At 43.7% G+C, this 25,415-nt stretch overlaps 1 protein-coding gene and 1 long non-coding RNA gene across 7 annotated transcripts in view; one reads left to right on the top strand and one right to left on the bottom strand.

Annotated features, from left to right (window-relative positions):
- Positions 1-25,415, top strand: part of ANKRD11 (ankyrin repeat domain 11) — a 227,911-nt gene that overhangs the window by 174,739 nt on the left and 27,757 nt on the right. For 5 of the 6 annotated variants that reach the window (XR_005222248.2, XM_037877957.2, XM_037877958.2 and 2 more), the window contains exon 4: positions 5,591-5,729. Coding sequence is in view for 5 of the 6 variants with exons in the window: in XM_037877957.2 (XP_037733885.1) it covers positions 5,591-5,729 (139 nt within the window). In the remaining variant the exon portion in view is untranslated. Of the gene's footprint in view, positions 1-5,590; positions 5,730-16,053; positions 16,169-25,415 lie in introns of those variants that run through there. The other variant, XM_043526097.1, reaches the window with a different exon arrangement.
- Positions 7,024-18,810, bottom strand: LOC119563703. Its single transcript, XR_005222255.2, has 3 exons — positions 18,536-18,810; positions 17,088-17,176; positions 7,024-13,446 (listed from the first exon to the last, which is right to left on the bottom strand). It is a non-coding gene; the product is annotated as an uncharacterized LOC119563703 (long non-coding RNA).

The following is a 25,415-nucleotide window of genomic DNA, read 5'->3' as shown; positions in this document are numbered from 1 at the left end:
AAAGGTAATTTGTAGCCTCTTTATGGATAAAGGAAAATTATCTGCATTTCCCTGCTCAGTCTCTGAAAGTATGAAATGTACAAACTGCTGCTGCCCAGCAGTGACTGAGCCAGGAAGGTGTCATCTTAGAAATGTCAGTTACAACTGGTGTTTCTTGACCCTCCTGCAGCAGGTAGACCTCTTACTGAGAAGTGATACCACTCCACACTGGCAGCTTGGGGCCCTGACTAGAGGACTAGAAACAAGCTTCCAACCTGCTTTCAGAGAAGTAAGGAGTGCTGCAGATTTCTGATTTGTGGTAAGAAAATAAATGGAATTCACTTGCCTTGCACCATCATTTCTACACTGAGCAGTTGCAACGCAACACTCAAGTTGTGCCTTAAGAATTAAGCAGTAGGAGAAGAGAAACTTGCGTACAGTCTTCTCTGTTTTTATGAGATTGTCCTGAACTCTGGCGAGTGAGGGCATGTGGATGTCTGAAATGGTTGGGCCGAAGTATGAATATAAATGTTTCTAAATAGTGTTTTCCAAGTTTTCCAGGGGATGTCAGCAGGTCTTCATTCTGAGAATCACTTACATGTAAAGAAGATGCCCTGTTAGCCCATTATAGCACTGCTGTGTTAGTATTTGAGCTGCCACGTCAATGTGGGTGTCTCTGGAGAGTGAAAAGGGCAAACTACCCTGCTTGTAATGAGACTGCAGACCTGGAGTTGCTCACTGTGCGTTTGGTTTGTTGATTTGAATGGATTACTAAGGAATAATCTAGTAGCTCTGGTTGTGAGCTGGTGCTTGCCAGTCATCCCTGGCTGTATCTCTTTCCCTTCCTCCCCCCATGACAGATGTAAACTAATACCTGTCTCTGACCTTGTGAGGCTTCTGATCTGTTCAGAATAGTAGCTGGCACTAAACATGGCATCATTTGTTGTTACAAACTATTTTTATTCACAAGTCAGAAAATAAGACAAAAGTATTTCCAAGCAGAACATTTAAACGAAATGGTAATGTATTTATTTTGGCTGCTCTGAATTTTTTCTGGCACCCGATAACTTCTGCAATGAGGAAGAGCTCTCTGTTTCTTATCTTGAACAAGGCTCTCCTTTTTCTAGTTCCAAATGTTAAGTAATACATTCCCTCTTCTGAATGTTTGTTACTGGCTCCGTCTAACCACAAAAGCAGAGGCAGTCTTTGGGACAGCAAGAGATCATGCTGGAGAGCAGTTAGATGTGGGTCATGGAGCTTAATTTTTAAAAAATCCCTGGCTCCTAAATCCATTTTGTAAGGTCCCAATATTGTGGTTGGAACAGAGGTGTAGCATTTTTAATGCAGCTTTAGTATTGCATGCCACTAGGGTGGCCAAACTGGCCACAACTTGAGGAACAAGTAAATAAAATGAGCTGATTGGAGTAAACAGTTTTTCTAAGCTGCATGTTAAGCCTGTACCAGATAAAACTGAGAAGGAGGAAGGAGCAATGTACACACAGTGACAACATAGTCTTATGACTGTGCTAGCACAATAAGCTATCTGCCAGGATCTTACAAGTCTGATACAAACAGCATGACTGGTGGGGTGGGGGGGTGGGGGGTTAACAAGGGAATTTGTTAGATTCATTTGTCTAGGTTTCTTGCAATTATCTTGCATTAATTAAAATATTAAGACTATTTTTAGTTAGTAGATGTTTAAAAGTAAGGCTAAACAAGATTTAAGGTCTAGCTTTTGCTAACATCTTGAAACATAAGTTTGTTAATAAATAGACGATTTGACTTTGCTTTTAAAGCAATGCTGCAGATTTAAAATTTGTTACACTAGATTTGAAGAAACCAGTTTCTCAAATACAAAGGAAAGTATAGGTAATTTACACACAGATCTTAAACATCCATATGTTCCCCTTCATACTGAAGGACTAACATACAGCCTTGTACCAGCTTTAAACATTTTTTCTAATTTGAATCCTCTGACTTTATGCAGCCCAGTCTCACTTGGGGTATGTTTACCCCGCGGCTGAGAGAGGGCTTCCCAGGGCGGGCCACCAGACATGCACTTGCTCTGTGCGAGCTCGTGCGCTTACCAGAGTTTTGTGGCATGGTAGCACAGGCAGCAGTTTGGGCTGGCTGCCTGAATCCAAGCCTGCCTGTCGCTTCGGGGGCATGCTGGGCGGCTAGTCTGAGCCGCCACTCCTGCCGCCGCGCCCACGCTATTGTTTGTGCACTCACTCAAGCAGAACGTGCATGCATCTATCTATCCACACCGACACTCCAAGCTGCTGTGTAGACATATGCTTAAATCCTTCCTCAAACCTATTTTCTTCTGACTGCTCCACTACTAATTGCTACTCCAGTGTCGTCTGCTCCCAGCTGACAGCTTAAAAAAAGCCCCAAGCTCCATAATATCTCAACACCACAACAAATAAGCAAGGAATACACAAGGCAATCATTGGTTTGCTTCCCTTGCTTCCCCCAGCAGCTGTCTTTCCTTCCCTGCATGTGTGAGAGATATAATCCCCTAACAAAAACTTTGTACATTTTGAGTTAAGATTGCTGGATTACAGGTCCCAAGAAGGCAGGAATTAAGAAGTTAAGTCATTCAACCACCCATCTGTACTCCACTCCACTCAGAGTTCTTCTTGATGTCATCTACTCCACATAACCACACCCTCATCCTGATCAGCAAGCAGCCACCCTTGAACTCCGACTGTCTTTATTGGTTTGTGTATTTCAATGATTAATATAGGGTTGGTACCTTGTATGTAGTTCTGTGTGTGGTTTTGAAATGGCATGTGTAAGGAAATGAGGAATGTCGGCAGACTGCACATGGTTGCTGGGACTCCAGAGAGCCAGGCTGGTCAAATGGGAATATGGGGGAGGGATGCGGGTGGCAAGCTGGGATGTGGTGAGTGAACAGAGCTTTCAGGGGGTGGCGTGAGGAGAGCTGCGCTGAGCTTTGGGAGATGACGTTTCATAGCAGAAATGTGCAGACGCCTGGGGGAGAAGAGGCTTGTGTGCAGGAAGAGGCGGTCTGATGTCTCAGCTCGGAGGGGTCAGCCGATGAACTGCTCACCCAGTGCGGCTGCCTCAGCTCCCTGGCACGCAGAAGCAGCAGCGCAATGGGGAGCCATTGGTGCACAGGGCAGCTGCTTGTCTCTCCCTGTGTGTGAGACCAGTTGTGATTGTGAGAAAGAAGTTTGCAGGAACTGTGGTTATTTAGCTGGAGGAAAGCAAAGAAATGGGAGGAAAAGCAGGAATTCTCCCTGGAATGCCATACACCAACAGTTGTTTCTCATGTGTGTGTTCTTTTTGTTTTGTTTTTAAATTCAGCGTATTTCTGTGCTCATTAGTGAGTATACTCCTGGGGGCGGGGTGGGGGGGGACACCAATGTATTTTTAACTGGCTGGCTTATCCGTGTGACTTGAGCCTTCTATAGTAATTGTTGGTAGCTGCAGGGCAGAGGTTGTTATCTGCAGGCTCCCAAGTTACTGAACTTGGCCCACTAGCTGCTTATGATTCTAGCAGATGTTTCAAGCTGTTCAGACCGAGACATGCATTGACCTCTTTCTTTAGAGAGAAATAGAAATAGAAACCCCCTCCCCCCCATCCTCTGTTTCCCCACGCAAACACCAAGCCAGAAACATATTTTGTTGTTGTACATTATTAACTAGGATACCACTGGTTATAGTGGAGAATCTGAGGTAACTAAGGGAGGTAGGAAGTTTAGATGTGAGATCTACAGCAGACGGGACACATGGGCTGTTTCGGTTTATGATGGAGAGCACATCCCCCAAAGGGCTATGCTGGGGCTTTGCAGTATGATTTTTGATGCTAATATGTACAGAAAAGACCGTTTAAGTGCGTTTTGTCTGGCTGGAGTGCTGATCCCTTAAACAGTCAGTAACTTTAGCAGGCTTATCAACTGCCAGAATATTCTACAGACTTTTTCTGCAGACATTGCATGCGGCAAGGGAAAGCCCTCAGTATGGAGAAGGAAGGCCTTTAATATTGTTTTTGTTTCTTAGTGGGAAGGTTTTCACCCCACCCTTTGTGCTCTGTATGCACTCTCCACAAACACTGTCACTCTCATGAAGGTTAGAAAACCCTAACTACCACAGGGGGAGTTTTGTTCAAAAACTCCCCCCAAAAAACCTAGCTTGCCACTAGCACTTCCTGTTTTTCTCTCACACTCAGATCCTCTGTCCCCACAACAGAAAGTGCTAATGTAATAACTCCATCTTGACTGTAAATGGGGCTGCTAATTTCACACCACAGCATGGTGTCCATTTGCCAGATAGGTCTGCCGTACTCTTCTGCAATGGCATCTTGGCGTTTTAGTCTGGTAGAATACCGGGACTTGTTGGCAAAGTGACTGAACTCTGTGTACTGTAACTTATATGTAGGCTTGGCAGAATTCAGTTTGTATTTGTTGATAATTTTGATGGACATCGATGTTTTTAAGCATTTTTTTTTTAAATTATCAATTTAAATGTTCAGTTGTGCAAAATTATGGGTTTTAAGCATTTTTTTCAACGGTTATAATTTACTTTTTTATAGTTGCAGGAAATTGTGGGGTGGGGGGGCAGATAATTATTTAATGACCTTGAGGTTCAAAAAGTTAAAGTCGTATAAATGTTAAAACACAAATTGTCCACATCACATGTCAAAGTATACAAAGTAAATATCCTTAAATCAAACGCCTAATCATTTCTCATGCAGCATTTTTCTTACTTGGCCTATCTGTAAATTTTGATTATCATTGATGGAAATATTTTTTCTTAGGTTTGTGTGTACAGTGAAATCATCCATTGACATTTACTAATAAAAATCAAATCCTTCCAAGCCTGTATATGAGAGTAAGAGCACATTGTTACATTCTCTGCAGAAATATAGTGACGCTGATCTTTTGTTATTGTGTTTACTTCCATGTTTTAACAATGATGACTGATTCTTCTAGCTTAATTAAGAAATGTAAATAGGTTATTGGTGAGCTGATGGTCTGGTAGCAGTGCAACTTGCTGCCGTGCAGGAAGGTGAGGTGGGAGTGAATCTCAATGCGTCTCCCAGGATCGGTGCCTCACTCTCTATAGGGCTGTATGTGCTTCAGAGGCAGCTAGCTCAGCCCCTGGAAAGAGACTTCCTATCTAGTGTCCCCATCTAGGCATTGCACAGAGCAACCCTGAGTAGTTTGGAGATCCAGCCTTCAGCCAGAAGAAAGGGTTGCTGTGATGCAGGTAGTTCTGGGACAGAGAGAGGTGGGAGGCTACTTCTGCCACCAAAAATGTATTTATTTCCTTCCTCTCTACAAAAAGATCTAGACATGTACCCTTGTGAAGCACCCGGCAGAAGGAATGGCACCAAAGGCTCAATGCATACCATTCTAGTCACTTCATCAGCAACATATTCTTCAAGAAAACATGAAAAGTGAGGCCTATTTGATCTATTGTAGGAAAAGGAAAACCCCTCTGTGACAGAAGATTGTTTTTTCTGGGTAATTGCAGTGGCTCAGTCTAAATATTGTAAAAACCTGAACTCAGGCACAAAAAGTCCATGGAGGCAAAAGCCTTGGGAGAGACTCTTGTGAAATCTTTTCTCCTTCCTTTCTAGGATAAAGATAAAGTTTCCCTAACCAAGACTCCAAAGTTGGACCGGAGTGATGGTGGCAAAGAGGTGAAAGAGAGAGCTACGAAACGGAAGTTGCCTTTCACTGTTGGAACAAATGGAGATCAAAAAGACTCGGATACAGGTAAGGGAATATATGAGCACCACACCACCTAAATGTGGACTCTGGGGCTGGGGAAATGGTGAGTGCAATTCACCCTAGCAAAAACTGTCCTTAGGTGACTGTATGGTTTTTCCTGTACTATTTAAACCTCCATGGGAACATTGTGCTGTGTTCAGTCTTATATCAAGGGTGGAATGGAGTAAGATCAGTTCTGATCTTAGTAATAAATTTAATTTAATCAAACAAAAGGATTTTTAAAAACACACTTCTTCCTGTGGCTGGTTAGTGATCAATCCTATTCAACTGCTAGTTAAACCAGTTCATCAACTGAGACTTAGACTGGTGGGGAAGAAGTACTGAGTCTCACAGTCGGAATTTGTTAAATACCGGGACAAATCTAAGTCATCCTAAAAATCTATTTGATAATACATTGGTGTGTGTCTATATCATAAATCTGAAGGATAATATGCATATGCACGCATGTCTACACACACTCAACTGTAGTTTGACTTTAACACTTTTGATACAGGACCATCCTGTCTTAAAGCTGAAAAGGTCATTCAGATTGCCTTGCTTATTTGTACTGTCGAATGTAAAACTGGTTGAAAGAGCATAAATAAATGACACTAGATCGAGTTGGGGGTGGAGAAGTGACTCCTTCAGCCGGGCAATTTTCGCCCCAGTTTTATGTAACATTTTTATTGGTGGTCTAGAAGAAGAGATTAGCTTGCTACTTTATTTGCAAGTAATACGAAATTGGGAGATGTGACAAGAAACATTGAGAATGGAGAAAATAGTACAAAGGGATATAAAGAACTTAGAAATATAAGCAGGAAATAAAATGATTCGGTCTGTAAAAATACCTGTTAGTGCATTTGGGGAAAATAATCCAAATGAGGCATGGCAGTGTGGGCAGGTAGTCAGACTGGCGAGGGGAATTAGCAGGGGGAATCGCAGAGTGGCTATGAGGCTGCGGTGTACGGTGGAAAGCAAAGCCAATATCGCTTTTGGCTGCCCATGCGTAAGACATGCCATCGCAGATCGTACAGCACTGGTGAAACGTCATGTGCACTCTGCACTTGAAACACCAGGTACAGTTCTAGTCACGTCAGCATCAGAAATCAGTACAGACCGTGGAAGGAGATCAGAGAAAAGCAGCAAAAATTATTAACATTAAAAGCTAACCCAGTATAATTCAGATGGATGACTAAGAAGTCTGAGGTGAGGCAAGTTGACAAGCGACTGAAAGGCAAAATCACCTCAGAGGGAGAGGAGATTAAGATAGTCCAAGGGTCACTATAGCGTTAAGAAGATGAAATGGGTAAAGGGAGTAGCAGGGAAACTTCCTTAACAGTGACGTCTACTGGACTGTGGGTTAAACTCCAAGGAAAGGGATGAAAGCCCTGTTGTCTGAGTTATTTAAGACCAGATTGCACAAGGCCCCTGCTTGTGCCGTAACAGGTACTAGGAGGGGTTTTCCACTTCCATTTTCTCTAACTCCTTACATGTAATTGAACTGTAGGACTAGTCTTATACATCACAAGGTTCTGGGGTTCTAATAAGCAGGAGGATACAACTCGACCTCTGTACAATGTGATTAGGGCCTTTTGCATTTATTTTTCCCAAGTTAAATATAACAGTCAGAGTCTGATATGACAAGGTATAGTCTGTGTCACATGGTCAGTATACTGAGTTATTGACTGATTTTGTTTGGATTAAAAGTTTGTAAGGCTGGTTTTAAAACGTACCCAAGGATTGTCTGAGCCAAGTTGCTAGCATAGTTTTGTCAATTGGTTAATAAATAATGTTTGGTTTGCTTGGGGATAGAGTCGAATTTCTGTGAATTTCATTGTGCTGAATGGCAGTTTCTTCTGTTGCCGAACTCCCTGTCCTGAGAGACAGTTTCCAAAACTTAGTTTATCTTGTTAAAGTGTAACTCAAATTGATTGCCATTTCTAGGTATGAATCGTCATTTTTGCATTCTTGGCATATTGATGAGTAAATACATCATGGAATGAATATGTGATAGAGGTCACAGTAAATTGAAAGAGAGAGGGCAGCCCCTGGTCACTTGAGAACAGATTGTGTTACTGCTCTGAAAAGGTGTGATCTTGACTCATTTTCAAAGCTAAGCAGTTTGCATTCTGGATAGTACTTGGCTTGGTGACCATCTGATTATTCCCAGTGTCCTAGGCTATGTCTGACTTGAATGAGTTGAGGAGTCTCTGACCAGTGTGGCCAGGGCTACTGAGGGGAAAAGAGTTAAGCCTGGTGTTGGAACCTTCACTGCTGCCTTTTAACATTTAAATTCTCAACCAAACAATGTGTTTGCAGGGAAAGGGGAGTCATAAGTTCATTGTAGGCTATTTCAAGGATAATGTGACCATAACAATTATTAAAATGTCATTGTGAAGCTCTGCATTAATTTTCCAATGGTGTCGAGGGGTAATTGTCTCAGTTTACAAGACAAGGCTATTTTTTGGAGTGCTCCAAACTCCTCTTGGGATGTGAAAAGGAAGCTTGGCTCTTTCTATCTCGTCCATCAACATCCTGCCTAGGTTCTGCAGCCAGCCTGTAATCTGAGCAGAGGACAAGCGGATGAGGGGGGTTTGATGGCCCTGCTTTCAGCAGCTTCGGCACACAAGATTCTTCCCTAACCCCATTTTCTTGCTGCCTTCAGAATGCTATTGAGCAGCAGCCGCCAGGGCTAGTTGGAGGCCACTTGCCTACCCTGTCTTGCAGCTCCTCCCTGCTGCCAGCAACCTTTGACTCCACCCTTTTGCAGTCATGAGACTGACGCCTCCTCAGAACACACCTTCCCCCTTCTCCTGCAGAGTTGGTCCTTGGCAAAGAGGATGGGAAATGTCAAGTTTCGCTCCGAGTCATGTCTCATCTGAGTAGCTGGGGCGCTGCTGAACGGGCACTGACACACACAGCAAAATGGCCACCTTGTGTCAGTCAGGAAGTGGAGCAGGGGCTGCAAAATGGTAATTCAGTCTCACAACAGTGCATTTAAATGACACCCTTCATATACTGAGAAAGTGTGGGTGAGTTTCTAACAACCTGTCTGAGAGACAAGGAGAGGAAGTGACTCAGTCACTGGCTGGGGGCAGGGAGTTTCAGGTACATGGTGCAGTGCGAGTAAGATGCTTAGCAAGAACATGCTGTGTTTTTTCTTTACTCAAAGAATCAGACATTGAAATGGAAAAGGTTTGTTGTCTTGTCATTCTCCTTCCCCCGCCACCTCTGCCATTGGGGAATTGCACTCTGCTGCACGGTTTGAGTCTTGTCCCATTTTAGGGTCTGACTTTCAGTAGATTAGTAGCAACATATTTGTGTGTGTGTACCATGTTGCCTACTTAGCTTATGCATTCCCAGATGAGTGCCCCCAAATCTCCAATTTATACACGTGTGGCGAGATAGACACTTATCTAATCACACACATCTCGCAATGCCCATTCAAATGCTGGCTAGCAAGTCACTGAAAGTCTTTGATGTCTCAGACAATGGGTCTTCCACCGCACATTCAACATCCATCAGCCATTCTCACTGTTTCTCTCTGGAAGGATTCTGCTTATCTGAATACTCTATGGGAGGAGAAGGAAGGGTTTTTTTCCAACTTTGATTTCAGCTGTTGTGAGAAGTAGGATTGCAAGGTCTCAGTTAACCAAATCAGTCACACAGTTGACCTCAGTTCATTGACATAATGCAGCCCAGTTTGTTGGAGTTCAGTACCTATTGTTCTGGGTGTTTTTGAGGATGTTTTTGTTTGTGTTTCATGGCTATGGTGTGAAATTCAGCCCTAAATATGTGGGAACTGAATCTGAGGGTAAGTCTTTCTCTCCTCCTGCTGCTGATGGGGCATTTCTCTCTCTCAAAGTTGAAACAGAAAATGGTGACCCTGTTGCATGTATTTGTAGTGATATTTACTGTTTGAGCTCTGTCTTTTTTGCCACCGTGTGTCTGATGGTATCTTCTCAAATACTTCTATTTCAGCTTTGCTATGTAAAGTAACTACTGTACATGTTTGGCAGTAGGTGTGAATACTCTTTGCAATAGCCATTGTTTGTTCAGATCTCTGTTTTATCTTCTAAATTGAAGGTGACTTTGAACTACAGTTGGTGCCTCAATGCTGATCGGTAGCAGCCATTATTAGGTATTGTTGCATAGGTGTTTTCTGTGTTTGCCTGCCCTTGTGTCCCTGTGCAGGGTGTGAGCTACTTAGGCAGGTGTTCCAGTCTTTTAGGAGTGGCACTTAGGCTATGTCTACACTGCACTTTGTTGGTAAAACTTTAGTCAGTTGGGGTGTGACCAACAAAACTTTTGTCGACAAAAACGCCAGTGTGGACAGTGTTTTGTCTGCGGGAGACACTCTCCCACTGTCAAAGCTGTCACCCCCTCATTGGGGATGGTTTTATTTTGTCAGCAGGCTCTCTCCTGCCAACAAAGAGCAACTACGCTACGTACCTTACAACGGCACAGCTGTGTGGCCGCTGTAAGGTGCACAGTGTAGACATAGCCTAAGTGAAGACCTATTCTTTTCCTTTCCTCTCCTTTCCTGTTTGTTTTCTCTGTGTCCATGTCCTCCTCCCTTCAGCCCTGATCTTGCTACCTTTTCCCCTTCCCCAGTCGATTTCCAAACCACCTATTCTCTGTCCATTAAATTGCAACAAACTTTTTAGCTGCCACCAGAGCAACTTCCCTCATCTTGAGCAAGTGAGTGCATTTGCTGGGGAGACATCTGTGCTGATCCTTGAATCATATTGCAGTGGGTGCTGTTGAAGCTGAGCAGATCACATGCACTTCCTCCTACCCTCCTCTTTGCAGCCTACTCCTTGAGTTTGATTGGAAGCATGTAATGCTTGTAGAGTGCTGATGTATTCAGAAAGAGAGCAAGTAAGCAGTTTCATTCTTGAACTGTCTTATTTGCAACCCACCCCGCAGTGTGACATTACTCTGCCTTGATTCAGAACCAAGCACTCAGAATACCACACAGAGGGTTTTGTTCACTTACTTAAACATTCTTGGCAGGGTGTATGGAAGATATTACTTGCAAACATTGTTTTCAAATGTATAGTTTTGGTACAGTAGGGCCAGTGTTAAACCTTTCTAAATTATCTGTTTCAAAATGGCTCCTAGAGCAATAATCCTGGTTCCAGGATCCCGTGCAGTTAATCAAGTATATTGCCTTTATGTATGTTTTAAAACAACAACAGAACAAACTTAGCCATGCGCCTAAAGCTCATGAAACATGTATGTTACAAACTCTACACAAGACTCCTGTCTAAACTGCCCCCACACCCAAAAGTTGTCTAAAGAACCTATGTTTTTCAGTTTACATGCAAATATAGCTAGTATAGCCAAGGCAGCGTGGAAAGAGGCCAAGAGAATAAAACCAACCTTTCACCCATTAATGCCAAATCTTGCAGTTTGGAGCACCTCTTCATTGTGCTGAAAACAGGGGTTTGGCGTTTTCCAAACAGATTTGCTAACTTTAACTTTACGAAGCATAGGAGAGTCTCGGAGAGGCTACGAAAAGCGGGGCAGGAGAGGAAGGCGGTATATTGAAGGCCGAAATAGCCGTAATGTGAAACCAGCTGAGTGGTGAGGTTGAGAGAGGTGGGGGCAGCAATTGAGACTTACAGAAATGAAATTCTTGGCTGTACTCTGCCTGAGGCCCATGTGTGGTTTTGCAATAAACTGCTACCTGAGTCATGGAGCTGACTCAAAGGCACCAGACTCTTAATTACTGAGCTGTATGCTTTCCGTATTCCTGTGTATTCATATTGTATATGTAGCAAAGCAAGTAAGAAGTGCAGTGTATTATCCCCACTCTACAAATGCTGGGTACTGGATTGGTATTGCTGCGAACAGTTGCTTTGAAATGCACAGCTCAGAGTGGAAAACTCCTTAAATTAAGTTTTACTGAAAACAATTTGATTTAACTTGGAGATTTAAGGCTGTTGCACTTGAGACCATGGCTTCTGGCAGTTGGAAGGTGCAGCTGTAGTTTCCAGATCCTGGATCATCAGGGGGTATATTTTAATAAAACCTTCAGACTACTCTGGTTTCATTCCAGCCCCCAGAGCAGCCTAGGTCGGAACACAGCATAGAAGCTGTGATCAAAATTGGCAGTGTCTGAAGTAACATTAGGTATCCAGAGCTACTTATTGGTGTAGCAATAAGCCCCATTCTTGAAATCCACAAGGGTGAGGTGGGGATTATACTAAGTCTAAAAAAATTTCATGTTTTACCTCCTGTGCAGTTGATCATTTTCTCTTGGTCTGAGGTTTTGTTGGGTCTGAGGACAATTGCTCAGGGCAAGTCTAAACTTTTTTCCTACCCCCATTTAGTTTTGCCGCTCTCCTCTGGCTCGTTCAGAATCTGTAGAAGCAAGGTTCTTTTATACATGTGTGAGATGCTGACCAAGTCATAGTAGTCAGAATAGAAGATCAAAATGGACTTTGCAAGTTCAGCCTGTTTACAGAGTCTGCTGTTGCTGAAAAATGTCTGGAGCTTGGTAACCAAGTATAAACTAAAAATACAGGGACAATACAGCATACACACAGTGTGATCTTATGCCTACTACATATCCCTTTGATTTTATTGCAATGTGTATTGCTTCTTCACTGTTGAAAACAGTAACAGATTAAACTAATGTAAAATCACACCTCCAACAGTATTTTAACAGCAGCTTTGTGTAGTAAAAAGTCCCCCAAACACTTGAGAAATTCCATTGTAAAGAGAAAAATAGCAGTTCCAGTTTTTAAAAAATCCATTTAATAATGTAGATTTTCACTTCTTTGGTATCTATAACACAGGGAATTCAGAATGCTTCACAAATAATAACTAGCCTCACAACACCCCCGTGGTAAATTATGGGACGTGTGGATCAGCCACTTCTGAGATGCAAATGCCTGCATCTGTTTACCAGCGCAGAGCAACACTTCACAGCTGCTTGAGATGGGAAGGAAAGAAGAATCCCACATTTAATGGAAACTGCAGAGGGAATCTTCAGCAGGCAGAATGTAATTTAAAACCAGTGTGTGGTAATCTGAAACCTGCTGCCCTTAGATCCATCAGTCCAGAATTGATCATTAACCTGCCTCTTCACCTGTCAGTCTAGCAGCAGTGGCTAATGACAGAGCAGTATCTGCTGGTGCCTTTTAAACCTCTGTTTTTCCATTTCAACCACAGTCTGTGCTCTGCCTCAAACACAAGCTCTACTTGGGCTGTAAAAGGGAATGAATGATGCATGGTTTAGTAGCAATGAGACTTCAGTCATGAGACCCCTCAGCATTGCTTAATCATTGCAGCGGAAGCAGAGTTAACACTAATATCACTGCACACACAGGTTCAGCGCTGCTGTAATGATTGTGTCTGTGTGAGGGAGGTGGTGGTAATTAAATCACAGAAGAACCTGGGGCCCTCCACCAAAATAAAACCCTCTGGTGTGTACACAGAGGAAAAGACAGTCTCTGCCCTAAAGAGCTAGCATTCTAAAGACAGGCCAGACACAGACATTAAACAAACAAGAAATAAGCAATTTGTCAAAAGTAAAGAACTTGTAAGTTACAGTTATTGCCAACTCCCACGATATTTGGCGGTGTTCTTCTTATAGCCCCTGCTCCTGGAGTCAGGTGATCGTGTGAGAATATCAGCTTTCAGTTAAAAAAAAGAAGAGGTTTCTGACTTCATGGTTATGGAGAGAAGTTTGAAAATGTGACCCAGGAGGATCCTAAAGATTCAGAAACAAGAAGGCAAACCACAAAAATCCCATTTTTCTGTTTTGTTTTTTAATTGAGTGATTTTGAGGCCTTGAATCATGATTGTTAAGCTCTTTTTGGGGTTGGTGATGCTGCATTCCCTCTGTCTAGCTATCCTAGTCAACCTCTTGCACTGCCCTTGATCATGCAGAGTGCCCTGCTCCACCCTGCACTTCCCTACCGCCACAGGGAAACACTCAGCTTCAGTAAGGGAAGACAGGCAGTGTCTGGCCTTGACCGTCAGGCCATTTCTCAGCTCCCTGTGGAGAGGTTGTCCTATGCTCATCCCCCGTCCCAGTGTCTGACACTGGCAGCAGCTCCCAGCCAATTCCCCCTCCCCCCCGCCGGTGGATTTTTGGGGAGGGGCGTGAGCATCCCATGCTCCTTCTTAGGGCCCTTGACTATTTCTTTCTCCCCCTCCCCTTACAAAGAAGTGGGGTTCCCAGTGCTGGGGGCCACGTTCCCAGCTGTAGTGGATAATTCCTTCAGCATGTTTGTTAGGAAGCAGTCTTGTCTCCTAAGAGCCCCTCTGCGTGTCAGTTCTTCTGCTAAAAGCACTATAAAGCAACACTAGACTACAGAACTTCCTCCCTTGGGTGCTTGGGGGCTCTGGCGTCTAGTGCTGCTTTGCCTGTGGTTGCAAAGAATTCGGGGTGAATTTAAACACCCAGATCTTTTAGATTTTGAGGGCTTGTCTGAGAGAAGAGAGCCAAATTCAGTCAGCTTTACCCATGTGAGGAGTCTCGCTGTAGGGCATGGGGTTAGCATGAGTAAAGTCAGCAGGCGTTGGCCTCAGAGCTTTGAAAGGTGCTACTGTTTTTCAGCCTCATTCGTATTACTCCTTAAACATGCTGTGTGAGGCTAATTACGGGTTGGAAATGCTGGATGAATCAGATGACCCAAACCATCTACCTCCCTTCCTCCGCCCCCCCCCGCCCCCCCCCCCAATACGTGCATTGCTGAGTTGCCTAACTGGCTGCTGATGTTTAGAAATACCTCCCATGGGAAGGAACAGCCTTGTTAGTCACAAGTGGCTAAGCTGGCTAGGGAATCCGTGAGAAGCAAATTGCTGGCTCATTCAAAAATGCATCTATGTGTGAAACTGTTACATGTATGCATTTCTGCTGCTGGCTTCAGCGTGATACATGCGGCTGGGCGACTGAGGGGCTGTGCTGCATAGGCCCTTTCGTAACTAAAATAGTCCAGAACCTGTCCTCACCTAGCAACCAGCGAGAGAGTGACTGTCAGAGCTTCTTCATTTCTAGCTGGGCCCCATAATGGTAGCACAGTGTAGTTAGACTGGCAAACACCATTGCTCAGATCCCATTTAAATGCCTATTTAAATATGTGTAGCTGGTGAGAGAGTGCTGTGAGCCTCTGTGAACCAAAAATCTGTCCCTGATGGCTGGCTCCTTGATGTAAGAACTCTCATCAGCTGAATCCACAGACTGTCCTGCCTCTAGCTTCCCAGGTAGGGAGAAGGAGCGTGGGCTGTACATCATGTGGAGCTTCTGCCCAGCGTCTCCTCACTGTTCTTCAGCATAAACAAGAAGTCTGGAAGCTGGAATATCGGTAACTTTCAATTATTAGTGTTTAACATCAAGGGCTGTGTTTTTACATTCGCTGCTTACTCAGGGGTCCAGTAAATGGCCACTTTTGCTGAGATATCTTTTCACACTTCTGGTTGAAGGGTGTCTCCTTCGTTTAAACCAGACCTGCGGATTATCCTGATATTGGAACTGTGTCTAGTCTAGGGGGTAGCGTTAAACCCTCTTAGCTGAGTTATGCCTTTTAAAGATAACGAAAATATTGGGGCCTGGCCCTATAGATCCACTGACATCCATGGGCCTGACAGAAACCGTAATGATTTGCAGGTCAGGCTTTTGGTTTGGAAGGTCATTTGACTTTGTAACGCATCAGGGTTCATGTAGTGCTCTTCAGAGCAATAATTTACCAGTACTCCGCTTTCTCGCAGCACAATTTCAGTCTAGGACACCTTTCAGTTTAGCGCGTGTGGGAATGAATTCCCGCTGATGGCCTCTGTCTCTCTCTTAGGTTAGGAAGTAATCACCGATCGCCCCGATTTATTTTCTAGGGGCAGAGGGGAGTGACCTTTTTCTCTCTGTCATTCTCTTGGAACAGGCTGCTGCATTTTTTTTCCCCTCTCATTTTCTTCCACTGTTTCCGTTTTGGCATGAGCTTCCTTGGCTGATCAGCCAGGCGTCCATCTCCATCCGCGGGATCCTGCAATCCATTTGCATTGTTGGCTATGCAGCATATGCATAAAATTCCATGCAACCAAAATCAGTCTCTTCCTTGTTGTAGACCCCTCGGTAATGTGACTTTCTCCTTTTGGTCCCACTCCTATTCCTTTCGCTGTACTTGTCCTGCGTTCAGGTCTGCCCGACCTGCTCATTTTTTTTTACTCTTTCATTGCAACAACACATTCTTCTGGCTTTCAGCCCACCCTCCTTGTGCTGCCCCTTGTCTGTCCGGCTGTATGTTTGTGCTGCTTCCCCTTTTGAGCTGCCAGGATACGGAACCTGCTGGTGTCCTCCCCGCTCTGAAATCTCTGAGTTGCCTTATGTCTTGCCATGCGCACGTTGTCCTTAGATTCCGATCCTGTCCTGTCCACAGAGGTGTGGGTTCATGTGTCTGCTGCTGCCCCTTCTTCTGCTCACTGGCCATGCTCCGGTAAAACCGCCCCTTCCTCTCTCATTTGAACTGACGCGCCAAAGCATTAAAACATTTTATGTGCTGCAGTCTCCCTGGTAAAAATGAGTTACTTCATGCATGCTGTGCTGCAGACAAGGAAAGCAGAGACTTGTGCTTTCTTCAGGGGCATAATACATTCTCCATTGCTGTCTGTACCATTCTGATTTATTCTTATTGATCCTTTGTTTGGCTGCATGTTTGGGGAATACACTGTTGAAAATCCTGAGCTTTAACAGAGCCAACAGTCAGTTTCTCACACAGTGTGGAAAAGTTCATCTTATGCATTACTTGTTGGGCAGTGGTACCACCTTATATGCTTGTGTTATCATGTCTAAGCAGTTCAGACAGACGCTGGTGTGTTACAGGGAGCCACATGTTTCTAGGGAATGGGGTGCTGTGCTGCTAAACTGCAGCAGTCTGCCAGTGCAGCTCTGGGTTGGAGTTCTCTTAACCACAAACTGTCAGGCTTCTCAGAATGTACTGAAAAAAATTGTACAGGATTTTTCGCTGGCGTTGCCTTTCTTCCTTCTCCCACCCCTCCTTTTTCCCTCCCACCTCGGCTAAGGCCTGTGCTTCAATCCGTATTGTGCTAAGCCTACATGCAGAGCTAAACCGACAGCTGAATCTTGAATGCCTCCACATGAAACAGCATGTGCTGTGGGACCTCTGGATAGCCACCTACAGCCTTCCAGCAGTAAAGAATTTGTACTCTAAATTAATGCACTGTGTGCATGTGTGTTGTATGACCTGGAATCTAATCTGGGCACAAGAACCACCTATGGGCAAATGGGCAAATCCTTTTGTTGTCCTAGAAAGGCACTCATGCTCTAGACTTTCACCTAGAGTTCCCAGATTCACATTTTTCGTTTTGCTGAAGAAGTTAAAAGTAATTCCCTACCTATATTCTGCAGGCATAGCTGTATTCAGGTTCTGAATTCTTCCCGTTTCTGTGTCTAGCTCCCATTAATGTCAGTGTGAGTTCAGTGTCTGCACCAGAAGAACAGAAACCTTGAATTAAACAAAATAGCAAAACAGAAGTTTTGTTCTAGAGTCATAGACAGTTAAAGCAAGCAACAAATGAGTTTCTTCAAACGTAGGTGAATGGAAGGTGGGATTTGGCTGAATATGTTTTACTATTAGTGGGGTAGCAGTTTTAATTACAAATGTCTTTATCTCTCTCTAAGTGGTGGGTTTTTAAGTTGGTCTTATTGCAATTCCTCTGTAAATTAGATTTTGTATTAATGATAAGCATTAGGATTATTAGTGCCACAGCTTCCTTTCTTGTTTTCTGCACTCCAGTGTATATGCTCTGCATCAGCTCGTGCTTCCTTCACATCTGGAAAACAAACTGAAACATGTCTGGATCTTTGTTAAGGTTGTGAAAGAGGATGGTAGCATTGGTGCAATCGCATCTAAAAGGGCTTACTTTCCAAGCACTCCCTTGCTAAGGCATGTTAGTGTAACATAATCTTCCTCCTTGTTTACTGCAATAGATGCCAAGTGCAAGTCTTGCTCTTCATTCACTGAACATTACTGTAAAGATTTACAAAATAACATTTCCCCAAGTGATAGAGGCATTTGCAGAAACTACTGTAGAGTGAAATTATGCAGACTTTGAGTAAAGGTTTACTGTATCTGGAGCAGTTAAATAAAAACTACAGTTGTAGCCCTGTTATGTCTGGGCAGTTCTGGAGCAGGAAGGCCAGTCCAAAGCCTCTGTCCGTTGCTTCATTTATCACTATGGTAAACTGAACTTTTTTAAAGTCAAACTTTCTTGCTTAGATTCAGAATTTGAAACCAAACTGCAAGAGGGTAAGCAGCACATCCTGTATCCTTTCTAATCAGCTTTCCCCTCCTCCATTTCTGTTCTTCCTGTTTACATATTTGGTTTCAGGCCACCCTATGGGTCTCACTTCTGCACTCAGTTCAGTTTGCCAAAACTCTTCTGGGCAGCAGCAAATAGGCTTAACCCTTTGGCTCAAAGCAATGGGGATGTCTGATGAGAGAGGCTGATGTATGTTGTGCATTGTTTTCAGTGGCAGTAGCTTCTGGCTGTGAAGAGGTTAAATGCCCAGGCTAAAAAGAACTTTAATGTGTGTAATGGTACTTTCATTTTGCTTGTCAGTTGAAGTCAGTGCGTTTGAACAGTGTGAGGATTTAGTTCTGCATTTACACTAGATTTCAGTGTATTTAAATTCTTAATAATTTGCATTTCAAATAAGCAATCCAGGCAGCTAGTTAAAAACCTGTATCTTGTAAAAACTATGTTTCTGAACAGTGCTTTCTTCTGACAACCACATTTACGATATCATTCCAGGTTTGTCTAGCTGTCTTTGGGAGATGTACCTTTGAAGTCTTCTGTGCTGTATTCATTCTTGCTTCATGGTACGTTTGCCTTGGCTGGGTACAGCAACCAGATAGATTGTAAACTGCCCTCTTGCCTACACTGGGAAAGCGTGTCAGCATGATTCTGCAATGGCAGTGAGAGTGAAAGCTGTATTGTAGCCAGGGCACAAGTGTTTTTGCTGCGTCATCTAACCCTGATCATAGCTATTATAACAGGGGTGGCCAAACTGCAGCTCCCAAGCCACATGTGGCTCTTCTACAGTTAAAGTGCAGCTCGCAAAGCCCTCCATATTCCCCCCATTCTCCGCCTACCAGACTGGGGGAGGGTGGGGAGGGGCTCGGAGCTTTTGCCCTGCAGTGGGGTGGTGGAGCTAGGGGCTTCTGCCCAGCAGGGAAGGGAGTCTAGTGGCTTCTGTTCCGTGGGAGGCCCCACCACCCTGCCGCAGGGCAGAAGCTCCAAGCCCTGGCAGGTGCGCCCGGCTTTCCAACTTCTGAAGATTATCATATGCAGCTCAGAGGATCGGTACATTTGGCCACCCCATGTGTTCACAGTTGTAGCTCTGCTTGTGTCTGGGATCCAGCTCACAGCTCTCAAACCTAAAGGGCATTAACCCTAGCAAAAGTCCCACCCTTCTCCTTATGCAGTCAGCACAGGGAATGCAACCTGTGACCCTTTCCTATACTTCCTCTCAAATGCTTAAAAAGCTCAGATGAACCTCTGTGCTGCAGCAATCAGCACCTGACCATCTGATCATAATACTGTGCATTTCTCTACCACCTTTCCCCATCGTGAGGAGGTTGGTTGTGCCACAACAGACATTAATGAATAAATCTGAATGCCCTGGGATGGGGTATCCTCCTTTAACCATTGGGGAAACTGAGGCACGGGGCAGTGAAGTGACTTTGCCATGGTCACACAGCCGGTGAGCAACAGATCTGGTGATAAATCCTAGGTCTCCCAACTCCCAGGCTTGTGCTTTAATCTCAAGATGATTTCCTTCCTGTGAAGGATGTAAGCACAGCATCCACAAGTAATGCAGTTACCTGCATCAAACCCGTCTGTCTTACTGCAGCAAGTGAAAGCAAGAGCACAGCAGTCATTTTTAGGTTTATTTTTATCCTTGACAATCGCACGCTTTTAATGTTAAGTGTTCTGTGGAGGAGGAGATTTCTGCCATTGCAGAATTAGTAAGAATTTAGCATTTTCAGTCAAACTTTGCAAGCATTTTTGCAAATTGTGTGCTCATTCTGACAGCCCAGAAACAGCCGAGTAATATTAATGAAAGCGTTCCTGTTCTAATTATAAGCTCCTTCTGCATGAACACCCACAAAATAGCCCTTGAAGACCTGCAGCCCTTCTACATTGCTTTGGTTGTATTTTATAGCTGTGGCAGAGAGCTGTTGGGTGAGATGTCACTCAACATGACCCCATCAGTGCCCTCTATTATGTCTGTGGCAACAAAGATGGACCATGGTTATGGTACCGAAGGGATATAGATGTGGCTTTCCTTGCACAACAGAGCATGCTGAGTAGACAAACCCTGATTTCTTACAACGCTGATGTTTCCAGGTGAAATGCGATTTGCCAAGTCTGCATTTCAATTACAGCTGTGAAGGCCAATGAGGGACAAAATGCAGAGTTGGCGAGTCACGAAAAAGACTTGGCTGCTGCGGTGGCTCTTGGAGCCACGTGGCCTGATGATATATGGTTGGCCGTGCTGCAATGGGTTCTGTTAATCTTGGAGGCCAAGGGCTTGTGTGAAAATATCGACCCGTTGAGAAAGGCAGCTGCCGCAGGGCACCTGAGCAGTGGAAAAGTGAAGCCCTGTAATGTGTTCACACCAGGAAGGATAAACTGCTTCGTAGCCTTAGCTCACGGCACTATCTAAGCCAAATCACTTTCTTGGTGTAAGTTTATTTTTAATTTTATTCAAGCCATAGAGAAACCATCCACTTCTCAATGATCTGATTTGATCCTTCAGCTTTGTCACTACTGTCAGGGAGAATAACATATGGTTTTAGTCTAATTAAAGTGGAATTCTCCTTCAGCACATAAATTTCTTGCGTTTGTACATAAAATGCAGGGTTTATTGTAAGGGAAGAGACTCCTTGATATGGAACAGCCATTTTTGAAACATAAAACTTTTGTCAGGGAATCAAGATGCGTGGAGTCAGTGATAGCAGAATAATCATCAAACACAGATGTTTCACCACTTGTGGACGGGGTGGGTGCGAAGAACGGTGCCCTTCTCTTGTGGATGGTGTGGAGATAGACGTTTTCGGCAAAGGATTGGAAGAGGAAGCTGCACGACTACCGCTCACTGATGCCGAAAGGCTAAGTCAGTGGTTCTCAAACTTTTGTACTGGTGACTCCTTTCACATAGCAAGCCTCTGAGTGTGACCCCCCCTTGTAAATCAAAAACACTTTTTTATATATTTAACTCCATTATAAATGCTGGAGGTAAAGCGGGTTTGGGGTGGAGGCTGACAGCTTGCGACCCCGCCCCCCCAAGTAATAACCTCGCAACCCCTTGAAGGGTCCCAACCGCCAGTTTGAGAACCCCTGGGCTAAGTCTTGCCGTGTATATAACAGAGGTGAAAGAGTAGAAGAAAATGCCTAGTAAAGGTTGTTAGTAGTGCACCCTAGCGGTGAGTACTGGGAGCAGCATTCAGTATATTTAACTGACTTAGAAGACAGGATAATAGAAAAAGTTTTGCTGACAACACGAACTATTTAGCTAAATTAAAGCTAAGGGCCTGGTAGAGCTAGGTAATGGGGCAACATGATAGCAAACTAATACAAACAGATTGTGCAAGAACAGTGAATGGAAAGAGCTACGTACATTCTTCGCACATGCTGGGTTTTGAAACGGTGGTAACGTCTGAAGGAAAGAGTGAGGTGCTATTTGTTGGGTCAGTTCAGACATTTTCTCAGTGCATGGTCATGGCCAAAAAATGTATCTCTCTCTCCCAACTGGTAGCTTTTTTGTGAAAGCAGATCTGGCTTGTCACTCACACGGCAGTGTTGAGGTTTGAACTGAGGGACAAGCTCCAGCTCTGCCCTTGTGTTTGATGCATGCTCTTTTGTTTTACAAGTATGCCAAAGCTATCTAATTTATTTAGCTCTTTTTGGAAATGTAAGGCCTTGAACTGCACCAAATGGCCTCTCTGTGTTTTGCGCACACATGGAGTTTGTGAATCCACTTAGATAAAAATTAAACTTTTCAATGAAAAAGCAAAATTGAATAAACCAATTTATCCGGTTTAGCCCCTCCAAAAAGATCTACCAGAAGTAGAAAAAATGCATATGAGGGTGATACATGAATAGAGACATCAGGAGTGAGGCTCCCCATACCAGCAGAGAGTAAAAGATTGAGACTGTTCATTTTGAAAAGGAAAATAGGAAGATAGGGCAGAGGTGTATACCCTGACTGGCAGAGAAGCCAGTACCCCAGTCAATGCCCTGTGTACCCTTTGTCATAATGCAAGGACCAAGTGACAATGAAATAAATAGGCAACAAACTTAAAACTGTTATAAGGAAATACTTTCTTATATAATGTATAACCAATCTGTGGAGCTAGTTACCACGGGCTATAATTGAAGTAAACAGCTCATGATTCATGAAAGGGCAATACAGTAAGAACAGGAATGGTATCTGCAGTTACACACTAACTAAGATAACATAAGGCCTGTTAACCCTAGTGTTTCAGGGCATAATCTGATGGCAGGATTCAAGAAAAATTAAGTGCACTTATAGAGAGCTTATGTCTTACTCTGAGGCTTCAAATGTTGCCCAGCCTTGGGCTGTTTGTCAGTTCCAGTATGGCAGTTCCTGTGTTCCTAGAATAAAGAAACACTTCCTAGCTACAATGAAGCTAGGCAATGTTGTTTTTTATTTGTCCAAGTCCTTGCACTTTGCAGTGCAAGCTGAATGAAAAGATAATGCAGTGCGAGCAAAGAATGAATCTCTGTCAGGAACATTTTTCTTAATTAGAACGGTGGAGTGAGGAAAGTCCTGTGTGGCCTTCTCACAACAGCTGGAGTCATTTGGAAATTCAGTGAATCCAACCCCGAACCACTTCGACCTTTTGTGTCGTATTTGATGCAATACCAACTTTGTATGTAAAAATTATAATTTCAGCCAGATAGGTGACCCTGTAGTTGGTGCTCAGAGAGGGGCTGGCTCAGTTCCCAGGCCTGGTCTCTTGTTCCCTGGGCCAGCAGAAACCAGGGGCATCATGAAGGTGACAGTGCCTGCTGCTGAGAAGTTTGTGTGAAATGAGTGGTTGGTTTCAGGTGTCCCTCTCGCAAAAAGTGCTATACAAGTTAGCACCATTGTTGGTGCATTCAGCAGAGACTGTAGGGTTAAGGGGACCATCACTTCTGGGAGTTTATCCTTCTTGGTCAAGGTTGTGGGACGTTGGCACAGAGGAAGCTTAGGCCACTGTTGCTCATGGTTTTTCTCCTATTCTGAGGATAGAATGGATGACTCATTTCTAGGGCTGTCAGATCAGCACTCTCCACTAAAAAACCCAGACAAAAATACTTGAAAACCTTGTCTGAAAGAGTAAAGATTTAGAAATCTCTCTGCTCTTGTGTCAGATATGCATACATGACGCAGAACGACTCATTTATAACGTAGCCATGACAGAAATCTCTAGGCCCAGAAACTGCAGACATGCAGGGTTCTCTAGCTCCTGCTGCACCTTTAAAGAATTCCATCACAGTATTTCTCATAAGCTAAGCAACTTTATAATGTCCCCTTAAAAACTAGAAGCAGGTGTGTTTTTACCAAATCTTCTGATATATAGATGGCCACACCAGCTTGTCAGACGCTCCTGGCTGCTGCTTCCTCCTCACCCGGTCACTGCGCCGTCCCAGCTTGGAGACTGTCTTCTCAGGAACTGCTCTTGCAAGCTGAGAACCACCTTGCATCTTCCTAGGAACTCCTAAATAGTCCGTAATCATAGAAGAGAATAGCTGTCTTTAACGACAGAGAGTGGGTCTGGTTTACTTTGCTGCTTCAGTTCGTGCCTAGGTAGTTTGTTCCATAGTTTGTTCCACAGGAGCTGATAGTTGAATGGACAGTTATGACATTTTACCACTCAAATCTCCTGCAGCTTATCTTACTGGTTAAGCTGTCACTCCAAAGACGCCATGCTGGAGAACATGTACTTTGCATATGTGTTCAGACTCCTTTCTGAGACTTCTCCTTCCAGTCAACGTGGTCTCTGCTTTCACCATTACTATTGGGAAGAGTATTACACTGGTTGGACGTATTTAATAATGAGCTGCACTTAAACTACAAACTTCATCTCTTTGCTAATTGCCATGCAAGGTTCATCATTCTCTTCTGTGAAGCTCCAAAAGAGCATGTGTAGTGATGTGTAGACCCAGTGGGATGGGTTAGATAGATATGACAGTCTTAATAATTGTTTTGCTTTGTGGATTGGTCTCAATGCTTTAGTATGGCCTGATGGTCAGAATCCAAACAGGCTGGAAATGATTGCGTTGGTTTGTCATTTATAACTGTTTCCAGGGTGGTGTGAAATGCCTAACCTGTTATCTCTTAGTTACTGCTTGCAGTCTAATTCTGATGTTAATCATTTTTGCACCAGAGGTTTCCAGTGCATGCCTTGATAGTAGCAGACTTTGCACCTGGAACATGCCACGCCCCAGGGTTAGCAAGGTCATTTTAGCAATAATTTATAATCTAAAAACCTTTCAGTTTTTCAACAGTTTTCCATTTCCAGAATCCCTTGCCACCCTCCAGGTAGATAATCTAATTTGTCTTGGGATACATTACAGGGAATCATGTTATGTAACTTAGGTTATTCTTGGATCACCACCACCGCTAGAAGTACACTGGCATACACAGCATTAGTGATGCAACAGTCTCCTCTGTGTTTGAGTGGATCAAAATGTCGCTGTTGAGCTACATAGAGAGAAATCAGTAGTTAGCCAAAAGGAAAGGAGGACTTGTGGCACTTTAGAGACTAACAAATTTTAAATAAATTGGTTAGTCTCTAAGGTGCCACAAGTCCTCCTTTTCTTTTTGCGAGTACAGACCAACATGGCTGCTACTCTGAAACCAGTAGTTAGCCAGTATCTGAACATAGCCCGGTTAGAAAGTGGAGAACTTAAACAGATGATTTTGTATTTAAATTTGATCTTGTAAACTCTGAGCTGAACACAAGACAGGTGATCCATTCCTCCCGCCACTACAAATGCTCCATATTGATTTGCGGGGAACCCCAGTTTATTCATTACCTTTTTGTTTTTGGACACTCCGTGATGGTGGGTGGGTGGGTGTTACACTGGGTCAGATAGCAAAGTTAAAAAAGAAGAGAAACATCTCAATTTCTAATTGATTCATAACTCTCAACACAGCAAGAGTGAGGAACATATGGTTCCCAGGTTCGGGTCTGTCGAGGATGTGCCTGTTTGGTTCAGGGACTATGTGGCAACTTTTTAATTTAAAGGGACATGCCAACGTACAAATCACGTTTTTTTTCACCCACTATTGTTGTAAGGGACACTTAATATGGCTGTAACTGAAAAAAAGATTAGAAAGAAAATATTTCTGTATTTTTCCAACTTATTTGCTTTTTGCCTGGTCACTTTCACTCATTCCCCTGTACAGGTTAGCCGGCCAATCAGTTTCCCTTGTTGTTTTTGTGACTGGTTTTATACAGCAACAGAGGAGAGAGAATGAGACTTTACTGACAGGAAAATGTGATGGTAAAACCACAAAAATCAGCAAAGGGACTTGGGGCAGAGTCCCAAGAAAAACTGCTTGTAACTTGCTTTTGGAAGTTGCCTAGATTAAGTTGACAGTATCCTTTTAAAGCTAAACAAGACAAACCGATCTCGGGCAAC

Source organism: Chelonia mydas, chromosome 12 (genome assembly GCF_015237465.2).
Source record: "Chelonia mydas isolate rCheMyd1 chromosome 12, rCheMyd1.pri.v2, whole genome shotgun sequence".
NCBI lineage: Eukaryota > Metazoa > Chordata > Testudines > Cheloniidae > Chelonia > Chelonia mydas.
Note: the sequence above shows the minus strand (reverse complement) of the source record. Positions and strands in the feature narration are given on the sequence as shown.